General features: G+C 39.6%; 1 protein-coding gene across 7 annotated transcripts in view; it reads right to left on the bottom strand.

The window, feature by feature from the left end:
• Window positions 1-8,192: 8,192 nt before the first annotated feature.
• plekhg5b (pleckstrin homology domain containing, family G (with RhoGef domain) member 5b) overlaps window positions 8,193-22,354 on the bottom strand; it is a 66,930-nt gene continuing 52,768 nt past the window's right edge. For 5 of the 7 annotated variants that reach the window (XM_053240684.1, XM_053240685.1, XM_053240682.1 and 2 more), the window contains 13 exons: window positions 17,333-17,515; window positions 16,395-16,565; window positions 15,830-15,925; window positions 15,371-15,571; window positions 14,521-14,631; window positions 14,148-14,297; window positions 13,847-13,984; window positions 13,407-13,526; window positions 13,162-13,294; window positions 12,343-12,458; window positions 12,031-12,179; window positions 10,830-11,759; window positions 8,193-10,097 (listed from right to left, as the gene is read on the bottom strand). In XM_053240684.1, the coding sequence (XP_053096659.1) occupies window positions 10,088-10,097; window positions 10,830-11,759; window positions 12,031-12,179; window positions 12,343-12,458; window positions 13,162-13,294; window positions 13,407-13,526; window positions 13,847-13,984; window positions 14,148-14,297; window positions 14,521-14,631; window positions 15,371-15,571; window positions 15,830-15,925; window positions 16,395-16,565; window positions 17,333-17,515 (2,508 nt within the window). In that variant the 3' untranslated portion in view covers window positions 8,193-10,087. Of the gene's footprint in view, window positions 10,098-10,825; window positions 11,760-12,030; window positions 12,180-12,342; window positions 12,459-13,161; window positions 13,295-13,406; window positions 13,527-13,846; window positions 13,985-14,147; window positions 14,298-14,520; window positions 14,632-15,370; window positions 15,572-15,829; window positions 15,926-16,394; window positions 16,566-17,332; window positions 17,516-22,354 lie in introns of those variants that run through there. The other 2 variants (XM_053240686.1, XM_053240683.1) reach the window with 1 other exon arrangement.

Raw genomic sequence — 22,354 nt, forward strand, 5'->3', positions numbered from 1 at the left:
TTTACACAAACCTGTGGAGTCTGTGTCAGCTCAAGTGCACACTCTCATTAAAGTAAAAATAGGACATACCAAATACTAAGGAATTTTGGAATTCATGTAAATATTTTTAATATTCTACTTTTCACAAGTTGTTGCTTTTTCATTTGTAAAAACCTTCGTGTTAAATTGAAGAAGAGAGGCAAACAAGCATTTTCACTAGTGGTCTCAGACTTTTGGACCCCACTGTGTGTACATATATATATATAACATTTTGGAATAACAAAATCCAAAATGAAACAAAACCCCTTAATTGTTCTTCTTTCTTAAAAAGTCATAAAATCTTACACTGTCACAAATCATTCACAGAGTTGGATGCAAAAGCAGAGTTTTATAGAGTCGACAGTGCAAACAAACTAGAAGGGCAAATCCAAAATTGAAGCCAAAAAAAACCTTATTGCAAAAGGTCAGGTGATAGACAGAACAATGTAGGCAAGAGAGGAATCAAAGTGTTAAACAAAAAGAGTTTACAATCCTGTAAAACAAATGGAATAAACAACAATCATCACTGGAAAAAGAGCAAGACTTTGCAATGTTCTAAGAAAGTGTGGGCTGTATAAAGGAGAAGCGTTGATTGTGTACAGGCGTATAGAATTCCAGAGACTATAAATGTGGATGCTAGTCATATGAATGATCATGTGGCTGTGTTTGTAGTCAGTTGTTGCAGGAAATGGAGTCTGTGTTGGAAGTGTTTAGTAGTTGCGGAGGATTTTTTTGAAGAAGAAGAACAAGTCTTTATTTGTCACATATACATTACAGTAAAATTATTTCTTCCAGCTTCTTAGGAACTTGCAGACAGAACGCAGTGTCAGCCATGATGCGACACTCCTAAGGGCCTTGCTCAAGGGCCCAACGGTGGCAGCTTGAATCCCCAACCTTCCGATCACTGCCCCGGATTCTGGGAAATGGAGTTTGTGCTGAAAGCTGAAGAATACATGGCATGTACATTGTCAGTATTTATAACATTGTCGTTATAACGTGTGAAAGCATGGCTGTGACAAAAGAAGGCGAAAAAAAATAGCCACAAATAGATAATTGTTTAATTTAGTTAATGCCATGTTCTTGTGTGTGTTTGTTAACTGTTGTGTATTGCTAAAAGTTACGAATTTGCTGAAAGGTCACAGTGTAACTACAGTGTTTACAACAGTAGTGGATTACACAGCTCAAGGGTTTTTAGGGCAGTCATGTCCACTGTGACAAAACGAAGGTTGTTGTAATGTGATTTAGACAGACACAAAAACATTTTAATCAGTCAGCGAGGTAACCGTTCAGTCATACACTAACCATGAAACTGTGACACCGTAACGACCTTAGCTGAAATGTAGCTGAAAACAGCAAATTTTAGCCTATAAATGCTGATCACACATTAGCTTTAGGGATTAAGTCCCTGCAGCATTGAGCATTGAGTATGTTATTATCAGAATATCAGCTAGATTTGACACACAGGCCTCAGTATAGCATGGATAGCATGGACAGCATAAATACTATTATGTAGAAATAAGAGATATTTGCTACTTGCACAATATACAGTAATATCTTTAATAAATGTTGTATACAAGGTAGCTTTTGAAAGGATGGTTCCTCTCTTTATGAGCTCATGGCTATGAGTCACACACTGTTTCAGATTTTACTGGAAATGTTGCACTACTGTGAAATAGTTTAGCTGCAGCTTCTGTAGCTAAATGTTTATTAGATATTTCCTGGAAAAAGATTTATTAATATAACATATCAGCTGTATTTTTATAGGAATATCGTTGCACCTTTACTCTTATTAAAATGGGGAAAATGTATAATTCTATATAATTATAATTTCCATCTATGCAATTTGGAAACACCCCAAGTTTCAAAATATTCTAATAACCCACATTTCCTAACTAAGCTATCTCACTACCTAATGGCTAATAAAATAAACTAGCCCATATTCGTCACCATTCTTCAGAACAGACACTTTCAGTATCTGCATCTTGGTTTGTCAAAATATACCAAAACATTACCATTAGTCAGCTAGCTACCTAGATTACCTGCAGCTTCTGTAGCTAAATGTTTCCTGGTGTCACGTCATCATCTGTCTCATTCTAGACATGATTAGTGAAAAGGAATGGAGCTCATCACTAAAACAACTCATCTATAACAGCCACAGAATCTTTTTTTTGTTTGTTTGGGTTTTTTTTTGAGAAAGGCTCATTTAAACACAATCTTGACACGAAGTCCAGTCCATAAAATCAGAATCAGCTATTCAGGAGGAGTTAATCATTAAAGAGAGTTCAGAGGTACATTCCAAATAGTGTACACTCCTGGGCAAAGAAAATTGGGCCAAGTCCAAAAGGGCAAATATTAAGCTTTTAATGGTCTTAACAACAAATCATTGGTCAGAAAATGAGCAACAATTAAACAAATGCACTCCTGAAGTTCCTCTGCCACCATTTACTCGTTTACTTTTACTTTTGCATTTAAATGATTTGTTGTTAAGACCATTAAAAGCTTAATATTTTAACATTTTGGGCATGGCCCTTTTTTTTGGCCAGGAGTGTATTGTTGGTGGTTGGCAGGTTTTAATCAGTGGATTTAATAACAAAGGATTCATAGAATGTAATGAAATAAAGCGTGGATTGCCACCTCCCAAAAACTTGAATTAGAGTGTATGTGTGTGTGTGTGTGTGTGTGTGTGCATGATGTACTGGCTGGTTCCAGGAATAGGCTCCAAAAGTTCTTTTACATGTTTTTTTCTGGTGCAATATCAATAGACATTGTTCTGCTGCTAGGAAACTTACACAAATATATGCCTTTTTTTCTTACCATAGAAACAGCAGTTAATTACACTGAAATGACTTTTAGAAGTATAACCCCCCCTTGTGCTATTAAATTATTAAAAAGCATCTTGCGTGGTGGGAATGATGTTAATGATAACGACAGGGATAATCGCAGATTGCTTTGAGGCACTTCATCTCTATCAAGTGTCACTTTTTGGGGCTTTTGAGTTGGATTCTGGACCCCTGATCCACCAAAGGTATTATCACTGGCACAGTGCACTATACAAGATTAATTTTTTTTAATGAGCGCACTGCAGATATTAATGTAAATGCATGCAATGCCTTGCAATGTGGCCTCTCAAATGGCTTTTCATTTAATTAAGGAACACGTTTTAACCCCTTTAAAACAGACAATATAGAAATTCCAATAAGCCTCTTACATGCTGATACAATTACAGTAATCTTGTGAGTTATGTTAATAAATTGTTCCGTATGGTCACGTAATTTCTCATAGTACTACATATGGTAAGTAATTGCAGCAGGACATATGTTTTAGGGGATGAAAAACACTGCTCTACAGTTTAAACCCTGCTCTACATTTATACACTGATGACAAAAAGCAGATTCTCATCTTGTCCTATATCTCTACTACTTTGCTTCTGTACCATTGTTTAAACAATGTTAGGTTCACAGAATGACACCTGGTATCCATGATATAACTCTTCTATATAGAGAGCTATGAATCAGCATGGCATGGCATGACAGTTTCTAGCAGGTTTCAGATGTGTGTAGCACACAGTGTGATAGGATCATTAAGTAATTAAGTAATACAATCACAATACCATGGCAAGACAAAATAAAGTGATATAAAGTGCAATATTGCACTTTGTTGAATGATTATTTTCTTCTTCCTTCTAACGGACTTTCACTGAAGACAATATGATGGCCTATACTAAGTAATGTTTTTAGATATTCTACCAAATCTTCCATTTCATGATTTCTGGAAGCATTTAGACATTTTCTGAGTATGTGTATGAAGATACGTAAGGTATCTAGCATTTACCCCGGAAATTTTTAATGCAGGAAAAAACATTTACATGTAAAAATCCCAAAGATGTTCATTTTGATAGGACCTCATAGGATTTGGTCAAAAAAAAGCAATTTTTGTAGAGATTTTTGAGCTGGAACGTTCTCTAAATTTGACGTCTTTATGAAATTCTTAGATATTCTTAGATAGTACTTGAAATGCCACACACCTTAGTGGTAGTCAATGACAGACAGTGACCAAAAATGCCCATTTAAGCCATTGGATTGTTTAATGAACATGACAGTTCTCTACAAGCATACACTCCACCATAGCACAGAGATGAGAAAGATTGGCTAGGCAGGTAGGAAAATATTTTATCCTGCATCTTTTAGCTATTTTCTCCAATTTCTTTCAGCTAGCATTTGATTGAGGAGCCTGATGAAGCCAGCTGTTGCTCAGCAGCCCCCACAGTTAGTTAGCGTGCAGCGATGCCATCCTACGCTGTCTCGGCTGATGGCAAACAGCTGTTCCCATTGTGATCTGCTGCATATGGCCACAAGCGCTTTTATAAACACGCTTTAGTTCTCTGTTCCTGGGCCTCGCGCTGTCTAAATTCCAAAAGCCACCTAAATCCAATCATTTAGGCCTTTTAAAAGCGGTGTTGTTTGAAGCAGAGACAGAAAGAGTAGCATGTGATTAAGCTGTCTAATACAAGCCTTTACTGCTAACCCTCTAGATAACGGTGTCAGCATAGGGACATGGTTTTCAGGGGTTTACAGCACGGATTGTTTAGGAAGACAATGGAGTTTACCTGATTTGAATGCTGTGGTAGTGCAGAGTGCTGGGATTAACAGTGTTTAATAAATGAAAGTACGTCCATAATCTGGATTTTCAAAAGTGCCCTTTTTGTGTTAATCAGATGGGTTTTTTTTTTTTTACCAGATGCTTTCTGACATCTGTCATAGGGAGGTGCATTAACCCTCAAATACCACTGGAGGCCTACAGCTTTTTGGGTTGGAGGTTTAGGATGAGTCTACCTACACTGGTACACAAAATTACACTTAGCACACTTATAATGCTCCACAATCTCTAGCCCTTTCATTGGGGGAAAAAGGTAGTTAGCTATGTCAAAGCAGCAGTGGTAGTACGGAAGCATTAAAAAAAATTGATAAAAGATAAAAAATTGAATTAAGAAAATTTTAATCATAAAAGCCTTTGAATTATTAATTAAAAAAAATTAAAGACAATTGAATTCATAATTTTGAAAACAAAACATCTGTATTTATTTATTTTGAAATAACTTCCCGAGATTCAGATTAGTTTTTTCACACACTTTAAAATTCAGACTTTCAAAAAATCAAGTATTTTTACACAAATATATATATATTTTCAGTATTCACTAATTTAGATTCAGTAGTTCAGTTTTCAGATATTCAGAAACCTGTATTTCGGTTGTTAATGTCAGTGCTCAAATTTAATCAGACAAATTCAGGTTGCAAAATTCAATATGGCTAATATATATGTATACACACACACTATATATGCTACTCAGCAGTAGGCAAAGGCAATGGAGTCTGATTAACAGCCCTATCAGTTGAGTGAAGATATAGCAATATGGCATCCAATGAGAAAGCCGCTTTTTTCACTCCAGCTGAACAAAGGCTATTAGATGATTTTTAATTAAATTATACAACGAATATAAAAAACATTACTGCAAAATTAAAAACAACACCTCAGCAATTAACAAAGCTCAAGAAGCAGCATGGCAGAAATTATATGGCAGAATGAATGTGTAAGAACATATAATTAAAACAAATACATAAATATGTTCTATAGTCAAAATTAACATGCGTAATACACAATTGATCTCCAAGTACAGATATCACACACACACACACACACACACACACACACACAGCTAATCATACCAGAGTTCATAATTACTTTGGAGGTCAAGAAGAAAGCTGCATTTTCATAATTAAGTATAATTAATTATAGATTTAAGAAGCATAATAAAATTGTACCAAAATGCAGGATTACATCGGTATGTCGTGCAGGGCCAGATGTGTGCATGAGGGAATTGAGAAGGGATTAAGGGGTAAAAAAAAAAAAAAAAATCCTGCAGGCCAAAATGACACTTTTTTTCCATCAGACCTGTGGCCTTGTGTGGAGTCAACATGCTGTAATCCACCGATTAGCTGATATAATCCCCTGTAAATACACCTTGACCCGCTTACAGTACAGACTATGAGCCAGTGCCGTGCAAGAAAGCAACAGACTTTTCACTTGGTTTCACTTAGACAGGAGAACGAGAAACTGGATTCGTTTGGTTCCCTCAGATCTTTAACTACACTGATAGGTCTTCAAGTCAAGTTGTAAAGAGTTACAGATACTTTCAAAGGAAACAGAATGATATGGAACACTGAGAAGTTAATAGACTAATTCTCAGTTTGGTTTTTCTTTAATCCTTTACATTTTGGCAAAAAATAAACTGTTCTGCATGCCAAGACCTACCAATAAAGTCACAAAGTGACCTTATAACATAGTATTTGTTATAAATGCCACTGTCATATAGCAATCTTTCCATTTCTTCTTGTTGCCTTTTGCACATCAGATCTTATGTACACTGTACTGAACAATCTGTATAACAGGTTGTGAATATAGTTAGAGATACAATTACCCTGTCCTCCAAAGCAATCGTCTCTTTTCTGTCTCTTCGGCTGCAGTGAGTGTAATTTTTTATGTTTCTGTAGTCCATGGCTAGTCCCTGAATGCTTATCATTGACAGTTGATAAGCTGGTTGCTTTGTATGGCACCCACCTCTCAGTCACTTTCCAGTTGAGGTTTCAGCCCACCATCTGGTCACCTGCAAGCCTGTGAATGTGTGCCACCAGTGTGTTTGAGTAATCTTCCATCACTTTTCATCAAAACTCAGCCATTTTGCTAATGATCACTTCATGAAAAAAAGAGTAGGCGAATTGCATTCCTTGGCAACAAGCAAGTTGTGCATGTGTTGGTGGCCACGTGATTTGGTTGAGAATGTGGTTGAAGTCTGGGTGATTTCAGAGTTCACAGTGCAGAATGTGTGATTCTGCTCAAGGTCTTATCTCCCAAATTTGTTAAACAACCGACTGACTTCCCAACAATCAATGAAGGCGAACCTATAGAGCATTCCTTTGCTTTATTCAGTATGAAGCCTATGGTACTATGTGTACCAGACCTGTCTGTCATGGAGGAAAGAGACAGTGAGGTTATCTGTCTAAACATGGACTAGTCCACTATGATGGACTTCATTACCATGGCCTACAGGTATTCAGACATGCAACTCAACGAGTAGTTTCCTCCTCATTGGTATTCCATAGAGGCAGAGCGCTCCAGGAAGTCTGCACTGTTACTACATAAACACCGGATAACTGCAAGGGTTCCCCGTCACTCGGAACCGGTGGGAACTAAGTGAACAATGGCTGTATGAAAATGGTATTTTGAGCAAACACCATGTCATATGGTCATGAGTTTGACATGCGTGTCTACATGCACAAGAAGGTATTCAGGCGATATTCACTGCCCCTGGTGGTTATCGGGAGATTTTCCAGTGGGTCACTCTATTTTCCTCTGTGTGGGCTGGTTTTATTGCGTTCCATTCTCTGTTACACACCATGATTGGTTATCAACACATGAGGAGGTCAGACATAAACCATGGGAGCAGGTGGTCATCCAAATATGGGCATTTATGAATGTTTCCCATTCTAAGTGTTTAGAACGAGGTGGAGTGTTTATATTATACAGCAAATTCTGAACCTTCTGACTCCCGTTATTTATCGCAGGTCAAACAATTTGGGATGTTGATATAGGTTTTAGAGAGATTACTGGTCGTCTTTTGAGTGTGTTACTTTTTAAAGGGGGTGTTTTTAAAGCTTTCCCTTTATGAGAGTAACATCAGAACTCCGTTTGTGTCTTATTACAAATTACATGCATGAAATGGGATTCCTTCCATTTTATGTTTTCACACCGGAGCACAAAGCATAGAGAAACTACAGTCAATGTTTTTGTGAAAATCAGCTGCAAAAATGGTGACGCTAGAGGCCAATAGGAAAAGCAGTACTAGTCATAATGTGTGTTCCTATCCACGTTTTCAAACCCAAATAGAATTCTCATTACATTTGCAAACGAAAATGCAAATGATTGCACATTTATATTAATTATGTGATCATTCTGAAAAGGCACAGCATGAAAAACCACAATAATCCGATATTATGTGGGGCATGGATCATTCTCAGCACTGACAATGACATGGTGGTGGAAGTCTATCAGTTGCAGCAGTGCTCCTGGGATTTTTTTAAATGCCTAAATGCTTCAAAAAATCAATCAAATGCTGAAAATAAGATCAGATGCCTTTTTATTACACGCAGGACCATTTCCCCAACACTGGGAACAAGGTTATTTTGGTTCTCAGCAGATTAACCTCTTAATTAAACAAATGACAATTGAACAAATTAAACCTGAAAAAAAAAAAACAACAAAAAAAATACAGTCATGAAATAAACAATACATTTACAAACCAGGTTTCATATATAAAAACAAAGCAAGCTTAATAAATATTATGAACAAAAACAACTAAGAAGTAAACATTTAATGCACAATATTAATTTTGGGCAAATTTACAAATAGTACATTTATAAGGATTTGGTTTAGTTAATTAGGCAGAATGTAATTTTAACACCTTTAAACACTATTAAGAAATGTAGGCCATTTGTTCATTATTTTCATAAATAACCCTAATGTTAATGTGAGGTTTGCAGAAACCAGGTAATTCAGTCTAAACCCAAATCCTGTTATATGTTCAGTGTCTTGAATTAGCTCCAAAAATTCCAAAAGTGGTTCCTAATAAGTGCTGATCTGTGATCAGGTGATTCTCCATTAGTCCTTAAACTAAACCATATGATACTCACCCAAAATGAGTGGGAAATGTATGTAGACAATATTGCAGTGTTACAGAGCTCTGGAGTAAAGCCCTGATGAGGACTTTTTTCCCCAATTATTTCAAAACGCAAAACCTGACCACGTTCTTCAGTCTTAAAGCAAAACTCATGTGACGTTACGTTTAATAAAGCAATTCGGTTTCTTGTCACTTTCAATGCTTTGTGTATGGAATCCTGTCAATCTCTTCTTAGTTTCAGTTCACCTCATATTTTTAGTACTAAAGAGTAAGAAGCTACTCTCCAGTATTAACTTTGCAGAAATAATGAGACCGCATTGAATATAACATGCGCGCACACACACACACACTGACTAAGCAATCACTGCTGCTTTACTGTTAATACTGGTCCTCGTGTTTTATGTAGCCTATTCAGTGGCTACTCAAGTCATTTATCATGCTATATTCAAATAGCTATTTTTGGTTTCAGCGTGTATTTCAGGTCATAATTTACATAAACAAACACACACACACACACACACACACACACACACACACAGACACACAAACAACCTTGATGGTATCACATGTTCACAGTCAACATCATACACTCATACACATCATACACAAACACACCCAAAAGAAATACAGTGAATGTGTGAACTGTTAACAGATTACTCAAACTTTTGGATTGTGCAATTACAGCCTAATTTTTGGTTTTGCTTTTTCCTCATATAGACAGCCTCCGTATGACCTCCATATGGCTTTCTCGGTTTTCCTAACACATATATGGCAGCTGGAGGAGCACTGGTTGCCTCTTAAGCATTGAGAGAACCATGTAAGAAAGTCATGTGGACAGACTGAAATGGAGGGTGAGGGTACAAACCTGAAATGAAACTCACCTCCAAATATATCCCCAGAGGTATATCCCCATTGTAGAATAATGTGTAAAGGTTGAACAAAAACATGGTGATTGAGAGATTTGTGTTTCTTTTAACTCTTTTGAAAAGGCCTCACATGAACAGTGAAGTTAAATTTCTGGAAATACAAGGTGCCATTATTTAACCGCATGCTCTACTTCAACCCTTCGACTCCTCTGTCCTTTCTTCCCCTTCTGATCAGGTCCAAGTGCACAAATGGACCAGAGCAAGGCTGGAACTTTTCCCATGTTCCGCAGCTTGCTCAAGATCTTTTTCTCCTGAAGCTTAGCTCCCCTCTTATGAAAGCTACTTGTATTATTACAAAAGTGCAAAAAGCTCATGAGTTCTGCTCATTGGTTAGAGTGCATTCATGTGGCAAGCAAGTCAGTCCTATCAGGCTGAAAGTGGTGCTGCTGGCGGAGTGACGAAGTGGCCGTTTCTACACTTCCCTACAGGGAGAGGAGAACGAGAACGTCAGTGAAACAATGAGAGTTCACAATTTCACATCACTGTGCTTCAGTGAGAGTGATGTGTCAAACCATCATTATACATCTACTGATTAATACCACTCATCCTCCTAATACTACTGTTAGTACTACAACTAATACTCCTAATGCTATTAGAACTACTAATACTACTGCTAATAGCACTAATACTAATAATACTACTACTAGTAGTAGTACTTACTACTAATAATACTCTTCCTCCTTCTGCTACTATTAGCATCATTATTATTAAACCATTACTATTAGCACTACTACTACTGCTAATGACAGTAATAAAGATACAATCAGTATTGCTAATGATAATAATAAAGATACAATCAGTATTCCTTTTACTACTAATATGACTACTACTAATAATACTACTATTACTACAGCTACTACTACAAATAATAACAATACTATCACTACTAATAATATTAATAATTATTCTCCTCCTCTTACAATTAGTATTATTACTACTATTAATAATAATAATAATAATAATAAGTACTACTAGTAATACTACTGCTAGTATTACTACCCACAATTAGTATTACTACTACTACTAATACCACTACTACTACAGCTACTACTATTAATAATAATAATAATAATAACAATGTCATTTAATTTACATAGCAGCATTCTCAGGTCGCTTTACAATACAAAAGTGAAACACACACACATGCTACTTACGAGGCTGTAAGTGTGGAGTTCAGCACCAGTGTGTTGCGTATTCTATGTAGCTGTGCCAGCGTGAGCTTCTTGTGCTGCTGTGATATCTTCCTACTGCTCATCTCATCCTCTGAAGCACCACAATTTCCCTCCTGAGATCCAGGGGGTGTAATATCTCCGTCTGATCCGCTGCAGTCCATTATGCCTTTCTTTTTATCCTTTCTGTACTTACGCCGCCTCAGTGTGTTCCTGAACACATAGGACGGCAAGCTGTGCCCCAATCGCTCACTCTGTGTTCTCTCTGTTTCTCTCTCGTGAGATGTTTCTGTGTTACCTAGGTTTAGTTCGGTCAGGCTCTTGCTGTGTGCCAGCCCTTCTGCCCACTCCAGACCCAGCTGGTTAGGGGCAGCCGAGCTCTGTGCGACGTCTTCGCCTGTGCTCTGCGTGTCCTCTCCATTGACCCGCTGCAGCAGGTTGTCCTCTGAATGACACTTATTTACCAGCTTCTTGAGACAGCGCATGCGAAACTGCACCGGTGGACGCCGTCTGGGTTTCAGATGGGATGCTACTGAGATTCGAGAGCCTGATGAGCTCCTGTCATCAGACTCTTCCTCTTCTTCTTCCTCTTTCTCCTCGTCCTCTGCTGCTACCTCTCCACTGTCTCCTTCAGTCTCCTCCTCTGTGCTGTCCTGCTCACTGGTGGATGTCTGAGTTTGCAGATCCAGCAGCAACTCAGGGGAAAGTGTGCCATAGGCACTGTCCATGGACAGACTGCGATACTCTGGCTCAAGTTCTGAGCCCTCTGAGGCATGCTGGGAAGGCTGGAGCTCGACGCTGCTGGGAAGGCTGGAGCTCGATGGCACTGTGTCAGAATCGGTTTGCAGATCTGAGCATGCTCCTGAATCCTCCGTTTCCATCACGGACAGCGTCTCTGTGGAGCCGTCCGAGTTCCTGAAGTGGAAAAGGGAATTAGTTTATTTTAGCCAGTTCATGCTATTCAACAGTACACAATTTAAAACTAAGACAAAAGCAGTTTTTATAGTTGTCTGTGAAATCCTCAGATGAAAGTTCAGGTATGTTGGAAGAACAAATACTATTATTCCTCCATTCTTGTATGGTACAAATATCCAGTAAACCTGGTTTACTGTTAATCAAGGTTCAATCCAAATATCTCTTAGGCTACAAGGGGGCAAACATTTTAAACCAAAGGAGAAAAGTGTACCCTGTGTTAAGTTGTCCTTTATTTCCAAGGCGTGGAGAGCTGGCAGTGGAGTTACTGCTCTGCTCGCCTCCATCCTCCTCCTCTAGGCTTGGTTTTTGTCCAGGCTGGTGACGTCCAGACTCCTCAAAACGCAGCCGCTGCAGCTGGGTCTGGAGGAGAAGAAGAAGAAAAAAAAAAAAAAAAAAAAAAAAAAAAAAAAAAAAAACAGTGTCAGACGATGTGCCCTTCAATGATCAATGATACCGTAACACTGTGCTGAAACATTTTATGTAATAAAGTAGCAGGATGGAAAGACCTGCTGTAAGCACAAACCTTCACAGTGCTGATTGTGTCAATCCAGCTTCGCCCCTGGGAGGCGCTGTTGGCCTGGAACGAGTAGGCAGCCACAGCACTTTTGAACTCATTGAGGTAGATGAGAACAAAAGAACCTATGGGGAGATTGACATGATGCATAAGGAAAACGTTAGGTTATACAATTATTATAAATACATTAACAAGAACACCTGTGCTCATTTATGCAATTTTTCCAGTTGGCCAATCACGTGGTAGCAGCACAATGATACATGTCAAGCGCTTCAGTTAATGTTCATCAAACATCAGAAGGGGGGGGGGGGGTCTCATTTCTCATCTCTCTCTGGTTGTTGGTGCTAGATGGGATGATTCGAGTATTTCAGAAACTGCTGATCTCCTGGGATTTTAATGCACAACAGTCATTAGACAGACCAAGCGACATTTCTGTCCAGTCCAGTGAGCCTGTGCGCACTGTAGCCTCAGATTCCTGTTCTTTGCTGACACGAGTGGAACCTGATGTGGTCTTCTGCTGCCCCAAGGTTTGACCTGTGCATTCTGAAATGCTTTGCTGCTCACCACGGTTGTAAAGAGTGGTGAGCCATAAGCATCCTGTCAACTCGAATCAGTCTGGTTATTCTCCTCTGACCTCTCTCATTTTTTTGTTTTTCGTACTCCTGTGTGCTCCTGCCACACGATTGGCTGATACGATAATTGCATGAATGTGAAGGTGTACAATGTGCAGAACGGTGAGTGTATGCATACAATTTACCATGCTATTGTAATTCAATGGTTGCTGCACCAAGTTTGTATGTGTGTGTGCGTGTGTGTGTGTGTGTTAACCTGGGTCTTTGAGCTCCTTGCACACAACATTATGGAGAAGGAGGGGCTGCCGGATCACTTTCACCTTCTCTAAACGCTTCACAGGCTTTGTGATGAGCAGGAGGTCGGTGAATAAGAAGCAATAGACTTCCATCTGAAAAGCAGACACACGTTAGTAATATCAGCATGCATTATTCACTAGGCTGTGTAAGTGAAGAGATTTCTAATTCAAGGGACATACAAAACTAAATGCTGCATCTGCTCACCCTGCTGTCTTTGCCTTCTTTCATACGTAGCGCACCCTCTAGGTGGAGCTGTCTGGTCTCCTCTGACGAGACGTCAATCATAGGTGCCATCAGGTCAATGTGGCTAAACTCTTTCAGGATCTGAGAATGAAAGATGATGTTACCTTTATGTTTTGCTTAGGTTGAAAATAAGTCATCAGAATTTCTAATTAACATTTTAGATTAAATTCAAATGTTTGGTCTTTGCTATAATCATCCGAAGAGACCTCATGAGTCAACCAGACATCTACTGAATTAAAGAAAAGTGCTAACTGCTCCTAAAAGGAAGAAGTGCTGTCAATTTGGATGACGTGTATCACATTGTGTATCTATCAATTGGGAGTTGCATCACCAGCAGTAATATCCTGCTTTATTCTTCATATATTGATGAATTATATTATTGGATAGGAAGCTGTTCTCACCCTCTCCACCTCCTCACTGCCTCCCTCCACGGCCTCGTAGCTCTCTACTTGAGCTGAAATGGCCGCCAGCTTCTGCTGCTCCTGCCTCTGCAGCATCTGAGAGTCCACACTGTTGATGAAGCTCTCCACACTCGCCACCTGAGCAGCAAACACACAAACATTCATGAGACTGATCACATCTTCCTAGTGAACAGCAGTCCAATATATTTGTCATCTGACATTTAGGACACAAAATTGTCTTTTAGTCAGTTAAATAAAAAAAAAAAACTGGGATATAATGTGGTATATAACAATCTCTCACCATGCTCAGGAGAGAGGCTTTTGCTGCAGGTTCGTCTGTTTTCTTCAGGATGGTTTTGAGTAGCAGGGGGTATTTGGTGAGTCTCTGGTGTGGCTTCACCAGCATGTCAGCCAACTTCAACCGATTGCACTGCTTGTTCCCCTCAGCCCACTGTACACAGTAAGAACAGAAAATTAAAGCAAGGATTTAAAAAAAAAGACCTGAAAGAAGATGAAATCTAGAAGGTGGAGTCTAGACTTCACAGTGCATCTGGATTATGTTACAGTTAAGGGATCACTTGGCTGAAAAATTAGCGAAGCCTTGAACTAGAAGGCATAATTGTCTTAAGCTGAGCAGCCATGCAATGCAGATTTAGTCACATGCAAGAACTCACTGTGATGTAGATCCTGAAGAGCTCGTTGTCTCTCAACTGAGTGCGCATGTACTCCATACAGCTCTCCTCCTCCATGCAGTAGCGGAGGTATGGCTGGAACCTGGATGCAAACTGTACACACATCATGGTAAGATATTCATACTTATACTTATTCATTCATATTCATACTTGCTTCATATATTTTAGTGTATATACTGGCATTTAAAGACTCCACTACTACAGTTTTGTTTATGACTTCCCAATACTTAAAAATGTTTTTACTAGGCTGATTGTCCATTGAACAATTAGCTCCTATTGCAGCTATAAACAGTCATTCCCTGACCATCCTCTCTTTCTTTCTTGAACTTATTAAGTAAAAAATAAAAAGTGCAGCTTGCCATGTTACAAAGCACTCGCACTGTAGACTCAGACTTCCATAAATGTTAAATAAATTACAGAAAGTTAAATAACAACACTTTCGTTTATATTTAGTCTTACTAATTCACCATACAAGTTCCCATTAATGAGTTGTTACTATAGAAATGATAATATATTAGAAAGAGCACATTAATATACACTTGTGATTAGAATTACAGCTGGCACTACTATCAGAGCTGCTGTTATAGAAAATTAATCAACACCTTCTGACCAATCAGAATCAAAATTTCAGCACAGGTATAGTATAATGAGTAACAACCGAACCTGACTTAATTACTACGATAATAATAATAATAACAATAATAATAATAATAATAATTCAAATGACCCAGAGTAATGCAAGGACCCATGATAGTACACCTAGGTTATATGAAGTGTGCTGCACATTTGCTGTGCACATTTAAACTCTTGTGTCCTCTGAGTGTAGACTCACAGTTTGGAAGCCCTCGAACAGATCAGTTGGATCGAGCAGACTCCGGTCTTGGCGAGCTTTTTGCAGCGCCGGCACCATGACCTGACTCCACAGCGCTGTGTGTACTCGCACCAGGTCTTGGATGTTATTGAACAGCTTGGCTGGTTCCACTTCGTTAAGGAGGCCACAGTCCTGCAGGTTTAGCAGGCCGCACAGGAAAAGCTGCACCACAACACAGCGCAAACACAATTTCAGCATGCGGCTCAACACAAAACAACAATGCTTATTTAACTCTCAGCGCAAAAATAAGTCAAAAGAAAACAACTGGGCTTGGATCGTCTAGCAATATGAAGTGAAGGTGTCTTGTGTACTCTTGAACTGCTACTACTACTGTTCAATGACATCTGATTAAAACCACAGATAGAGCTGTGTTGGGAAAACAGACGGAAACTGAAATCATAGTATTAAATCTGAACCTACATCAGTGATAACCTTCAGCTTCTTGATGTAGGTGGCTTCAGTGTGCAACAGTTCCCATATCGCCTCTTGCTGGTGGAACTGCCGCCTGCCCAGAGCCTGCAACACATCACTTCTATTAAACCCCCATATTCAGTTCACTATAGCAATAACAATATTGCAATATAATTGTAAAATAGATCTTTACACACACTAATATTTTTATCTAATATGTCTGGCAGCCTGGGAAATAATATAAAAATATATTATTAAAAAATCTAAAAAATTCATATGGAAACAGACAAACAAAATCCCATCTCCTGACAGTGTTTCATACTTTAAAAAGATGGTCATTTATAAACACTTTTATGCACTCAGATCAAAATGACCATGACCTACACATAATCTTTATCTCTATATCTGGAGTTTAAAACATTTCTCATGTTTGCTAGTATTCATCCATGTATTCATGGATTCAAGATTCATACACACACACACACACACACACACACACACACACACACACACACATATATATATATATATACAACATATGAGTGTTTATCCATTTTGTGTATATGTGTGTTACCTCAGAGTTGTCCAGCAGCTGTTGCCAGCTGTCCTCAAGTGTCAGGTCAGGCTCTACTTCCTCCTCCTCCCAGGAGTCATGGTGGAAGGAGATCTGTGGATGCACCTTAGGCAAGCCATGGCACGTGTACATCTGTAGTTTATTATTGAGCTGCTCCACACGGTCCACCTCCTAATACACACACACAGACACACACACACAGACACACACGGGCAGACACAGTTACAGACCAAGCAAAAAAGAAACAGTAAGATACATTGCATGAAACAAAACAATGTTTATTAACATATCTGTGTGGCTTTCTGTTCATGAATTGACAAAGACCTCTGTAGTTTATGATATGTTACAAGTATCCTTTCCAATCCCACTTTGTTGTAACCATGCTCTTCTGAGGGTTCACAGCTAATTACGTAACTGTCCTGCTTTCAGAGGCTGAGGTACTTCCAAAAATGAGTTAGCACTTTCAGACAATAGAGGGCAGAAACAAAGCCAATAAGCTGGCCTAATGTCACTGATTGGCCCTGGCTAACCCCTGCTTTGAGGAGCTAGGTCCCGTTGGGACGTGAGGTCAGTCCTCTTTCTTGTCACTCTGGGCGTTAGAGGGGAAAGGGAGTGTTTGAGAGTAAGCCAAAAGTGACAGCTGAGTGACAGCTACTGCCTCGTCCTGTCACACATCTGCTACATGCCTATTCCCGTGGGACGAGACAGAGGGTAGAAAACGTTAACTGATACCCAGAATCCTTGTTCTTTTCATATAAGCATCTGCTTAGTCATTTTTGGGCACTAACTACAGGAAGTTTCACCCCACACAGTGACATCATCTCTCCTTTTAATTTCTCTGGCTTGTCCTCATAGCTTAGCTTTTAGGGGAAATTCAGCCTCCAGGAAGCTGATTCCTGATATGAAGCCATGTAGAAAAAGGGAAATCGGGTGCTCACCTTGTAAGAGGGGAAGAAGAAACCGCTAAAGCGGCTAGAACTGCGGTTCTTGTGTTTATCATAAGCAGAAGGGGTGATGGCCGGAAGAGAGCCACCGAGCTGGGCCAAGGAGTCTGGAGACGGGATGTTGGCATCACCCAGAAATTCGGTCATGTTCTTCCGCCGACGTGCTTGACCCTGACCCTGAGTAAGAGAAAGAGAAAGAGATAAAGAGACATACAGTGAGTGAATTGAACATTTCTGGAATGTTTTTTCCCCTGAAGAGGTCGTAAGGTGGTGATCATGAAAGTTTATAATGATGACACGAGGGGAATTTCCAACATTTTCATAGATGATGATACAGAAATTATTTCACTAAAGATATCAGGTGAGTTTCAGGAAAGGCTGTTGTGTGGGGGGGCTGGAGGGAGGAAGGAGAGAGAGAGAGAGAAAGGAAGGCCTACAGAATAAAAGATATGAAATGATAAAGGAAATGTAAAAGGGAGGAAAAATTGATGAGCTATGGAGTAGAAGCAAGCAGCACATATAAAGTGCAACATATGGAAATACAGGGGTGTCTATTAAACAATGACATCGGCAGCAGTAGGATATCATAAAACACCCTCCTGACTAGCCAAACAATAAGTTAGGATATACTGTCATTTCCTCATTACTTCATCTTCGAGGATGAGGTTAGATTCCCTAAACAAACTCGAAATAGCTTTCCATTGTCCACGCTACATTGTTCTCCTATCAGAGAGCATGGTCACGCGTCACACACACGTCCAGTCGTAATCTTCTTTATGAGGACCAGTGAGCTGAACAAACACTTGCTATGGTTTTTGCCATCGGTGCTCTGCAAACTTCCGAGCAGCCGGCAAAAACAAAGCTAATGACCTCCAGTTCCAAAGCTTGTGGAATTCCACGGCCCTGAGTGATGTCCCCAACTAATGACTTCCAACATTCCAAGTAGGACTCTGGCATTTCTGGGTTAAGGACGCAAAAACAGGAAACTGGCGGAGATGAAAAAAACAACGATACCCTCCAAACGGAGTGGTGTTGTTTGCAGTGTGTGACCTATTGAATGCATACTCTCCGAGTTCAGTAGTAGATTATGAAATTATGATATTAAGAATGAACAACAAACTTTTCAATCTGCAGGTCACAGCAGAAATAGTGGTATGTAAAACCAGGAGAATAAATTTACAGCACAGAAGGTGTACTCCTTTTAATTTCCCAAACAAATTCTGTTTGGGTTTTTCCACTGACAATCACTCTAATCATTATTATTCCAAACGTGTTGAAATCTGCTGGTGCCTCAGTCAGTCAGGAATTTGATGGAAAAACAGGGCTGATGGATAATACAAAGTGCCCTGCTAAAATTCTATCCTATATTTAGAGCTCTGACACCAGGGCACCAGGGCACTGAAGGCAGACACCGATAAGGCTTTGATGAGGGGATTTCTGCGGAATCTGGGGCAAGAGGACGAGGACAGGAACACAGATGGCAGGAAGTGTCACAACTCCAAGGAGAAAGAAGAGGAAGGACTGCTGCTGACCAGTGTAACAGCTAACTCCTGCAGGCTGGAAGGGCTATGCTGCTACTATTATGTTTATGACAGATTTACACAAAAACAGACAGAATCAAGGTTCACAGAAATAGAAGAGATAAAAAAGTGGAATGAAAAGTATATATTACTAAATCCTGCTTTAGGAAAATCAACAATGACTTCAAAACTCACAGCAAACAAGACTTTTGTGATCAAAGATGGAAAGATGTAGATGTAAAAATTAAGGAAAGGCAATTTTCGGAATTGAATTAACTATGTGTAACTCAATGAATGTAATACACTAAGGAGGCATGAATCTACTCAGCACACGACAAATCTCCGTCTCAAACCTGCAACACTTCAACACTTTTGTACACATCTACCGAGGATCTAAAAAGAGTAAGAGGATTCTTAGAGAGACTGAGCTTTACTCACCGTGGAAGAAAACGGCATGTCAAAAGCAGTGAAGACCATTGTAATCCTTCAAATGGCTTCACAGAGTTTGGCCCATAACAGAGCCAGCTGTTGCGCTCTCCCTCTCTCTCTCTCCCTCTCTCTCTCAACCGTCTCTCTTAAACCTCTTGCTTTTACTCCTACACAACTCATATGCACTATGCCACCATAGCAGCTGCAAGGACAGCAATTCAAGTCTCAGCCAAGAAAAAGGCTAGCAAAAAAGGTATCCCTAGCTCAAACACTTTCACTTCTGAATCCTTTGTTTCTGATGGAGTTCCTCAGGGCTCAAAAACAGGAACGCCGCAGATCTTGGTCTCTGACGTCCTTGTTGTCCAGTAGTAATTGAGACTGCTTGGCTGCATTACTAAGGAGGACTGTTCTACCGTCATGGCAACAAGGAGGATCTCGTCCTATTTTGTGTGAGCAAGAAGAAAGAGGTGTGGCTTGCGATAGCCAGAAGGCTCATCTGCATATGCAGGCCCACCCACAGGACAGCTTGCTGTGTCTCAACAAAACATTTTGGCACCACAGAGGTGCCAACTGTTTGTTTGGAGGCATGTCTTTTGTCTAAATTCCTTGGACAAATCACTTTCTCGACTGGGATTCATTTCAAATTGTAGAGCACCTCTGAACTTCCCTAACAGTCACAGCATTGAAAAGATATCCTCTTAATAAAGTTATTATGTTCTGGATTAAATAACAAAAACGCTACATTCTTTTTTTTTTTTTTTTTTTTTTTTAAACAAACAGAAAATAATTTACACATATTTAGTGAGTTGGCAGTTAACAGTATGCCAAGTACCAAGGTAATGAACTGCATACTACTGCAGTGGATGAATGTTATATTAAACACTAGGTTATGATTATAGCATTATGTTGAACAGTTGAAGTTGGTTTATAATAATCCTCAGTTATTTAGTTAAGGTAAGTACAGCAAGCTTTGTGTGTTCTTACAAAAACAACAGGCATGAAGAGCTTTTCCTAATCTTGGTGCCTCTTAGCAGAGGGAAATGACCTCTGGAGTATATGAGGGAAAATCCCACACTACTGCACGTGCTGCTCTGCTTGTACTTGAGATACGCACGTAATTAAACAAACATTTTTTTTCCAGAACATGCAACCAGTCCTCCTTAATCTGCACTGTTTTCTAAAGACTCACACAGATGAGCACTTTATCCACACAAGCTCTTTGTTTCTTTCAAATGCAACCATTCATTCAGAAATGTCTGACTTTTCCTAGCCTATAGTCCCAAGGCCAAACATGTCTTGTTTGCCAGAGCCCTAACCTCTGTGTCCATTCACCTAGCTTAAGTTAAAGACATTCTGACCTCTCAGGCTTATCTTGACAGTTATGGGAACTGCAGTGGGAGTGTAAAAGACCCACATCTCCTACATCTCAGGAATTTCAAATCTGCCTTGCCATCTAATAACTAAATAATTAGTCATCAAAAATTCCCGGAATTAAGACGATATTTTAGCAATTCACAAATTTTCAGCGCAATACCATTTTCAAGAATCCAGCATGTACTGCTCTAGTGAGTCACTATGAGAAAGATAAGAATAGTCCTTGATCAGTCTTTGATTAACAATAGGAAACCTGTGGGATAATAACTTCCGTAGACCCCCCAACCACACACCCCCCCACCAAACAACCCCCCCCCCCCCCCAAATCCCTCCCGTGCCTGCCAGGAAACACAGGAAAATACCCAGAACCACAGTGAAAAACAAGTCTGCAGTTTCACTAGCTAGCCCCTGGATGACTAGCCTTGACTGTGAACAACAACCAGGTTTCAGGGCCAGCACCACATACTAGCATTAGTCAAATGCACAGGTAAAACAAAGAACCATTGAGACAACAGCACTGCAGATTAATCAGTGATCAAATACAGTGACATCCTGGAGGAATCTTATCGCCAGAGACAGATAAGCCTGTATGTCCCACAGAGGGCCCTGAATGTGTCACCGGGTCCAACACTACTCTGGTCTTTCCATTACATACGCATTCTACTTCCATTACAAACTTCCTGTTATTGAGCATCCCCACGCATATGCACATGGTCGTTAAATAAGCAATACATCAATCAACAAAATTCTCTGGGTTCTCGGAAACCGAATCTTGCACTGGATGATCAATAAAACAAGTTTCCACTATATGACTACACAAAATACAAGTGACGAACTAGTACAGATTGCACCTACAACCAAATAACTGAAACGTCATACCTTACCTCGCATTGTGTAGCGGGTCGTTGTGGATCGGGCAAGTTCTCAGGGACCATGTGGAGCAAGTCCCAACTTCGCCAGGAAGACAGACGACCAAAACGTACCATTAAACTCACGAGGGCCCAGACAAGGAGACTACTCCAAGCCCCAAATACAACACAGCACTGATCCAAAATGGGTAAAACAACAAACTGGATAAACTAACAAAAATTCGGCATCCCATATATGGCAATTGAATGAGCGAGAGAAAAAAAAAAAAAAAACAGAGAGCACACAGAGAAGGACTCTGAAGATTGTCTAGCCACTCTGACTCCAAGAGTGACAATGATGCTACAGAGCTTAGGGACCACTGAGTACCTCCCACCTCTAGCCACTCTCAGCACTTTATCTCACACACACACACATTTACATACAGTTATAATGTCTTCACACAGCGCTCACACAGCAAATGCTGAGCCCTTCCCCCTTTCGGGGCTGAAGGACAGCAGACCATGCATAATTGCTTATCAAAAGAAAAAGTCGTGTAAAAACAGCCAATGACGTGCAAACTCTCCACTGGGGAATTCTTCCACTGGAGTTGCCTCTTTCAGAGTCAGAATCCGGTGGGTGCCAACGTGTGACTATAAAACCACAAATCCATAAACATAATGTTTGAACAGTCAATCACAAAATAACACAGGATTAGTGCTTTACTTTAATTAATCTCTTAATACAATCTAGAGAATTACCGGCTATAGTCACCTGGATTAGCAGTTGAATTTAATTTATTAATTTAAATTATAATTATTTTATAAATGTATTTGAATATACACTA

The sequence above is a fragment of the Pangasianodon hypophthalmus genome, chromosome 16 (genome assembly GCF_027358585.1).
Source record: "Pangasianodon hypophthalmus isolate fPanHyp1 chromosome 16, fPanHyp1.pri, whole genome shotgun sequence".
Lineage (NCBI taxonomy): Eukaryota > Metazoa > Chordata > Actinopteri > Siluriformes > Pangasiidae > Pangasianodon > Pangasianodon hypophthalmus.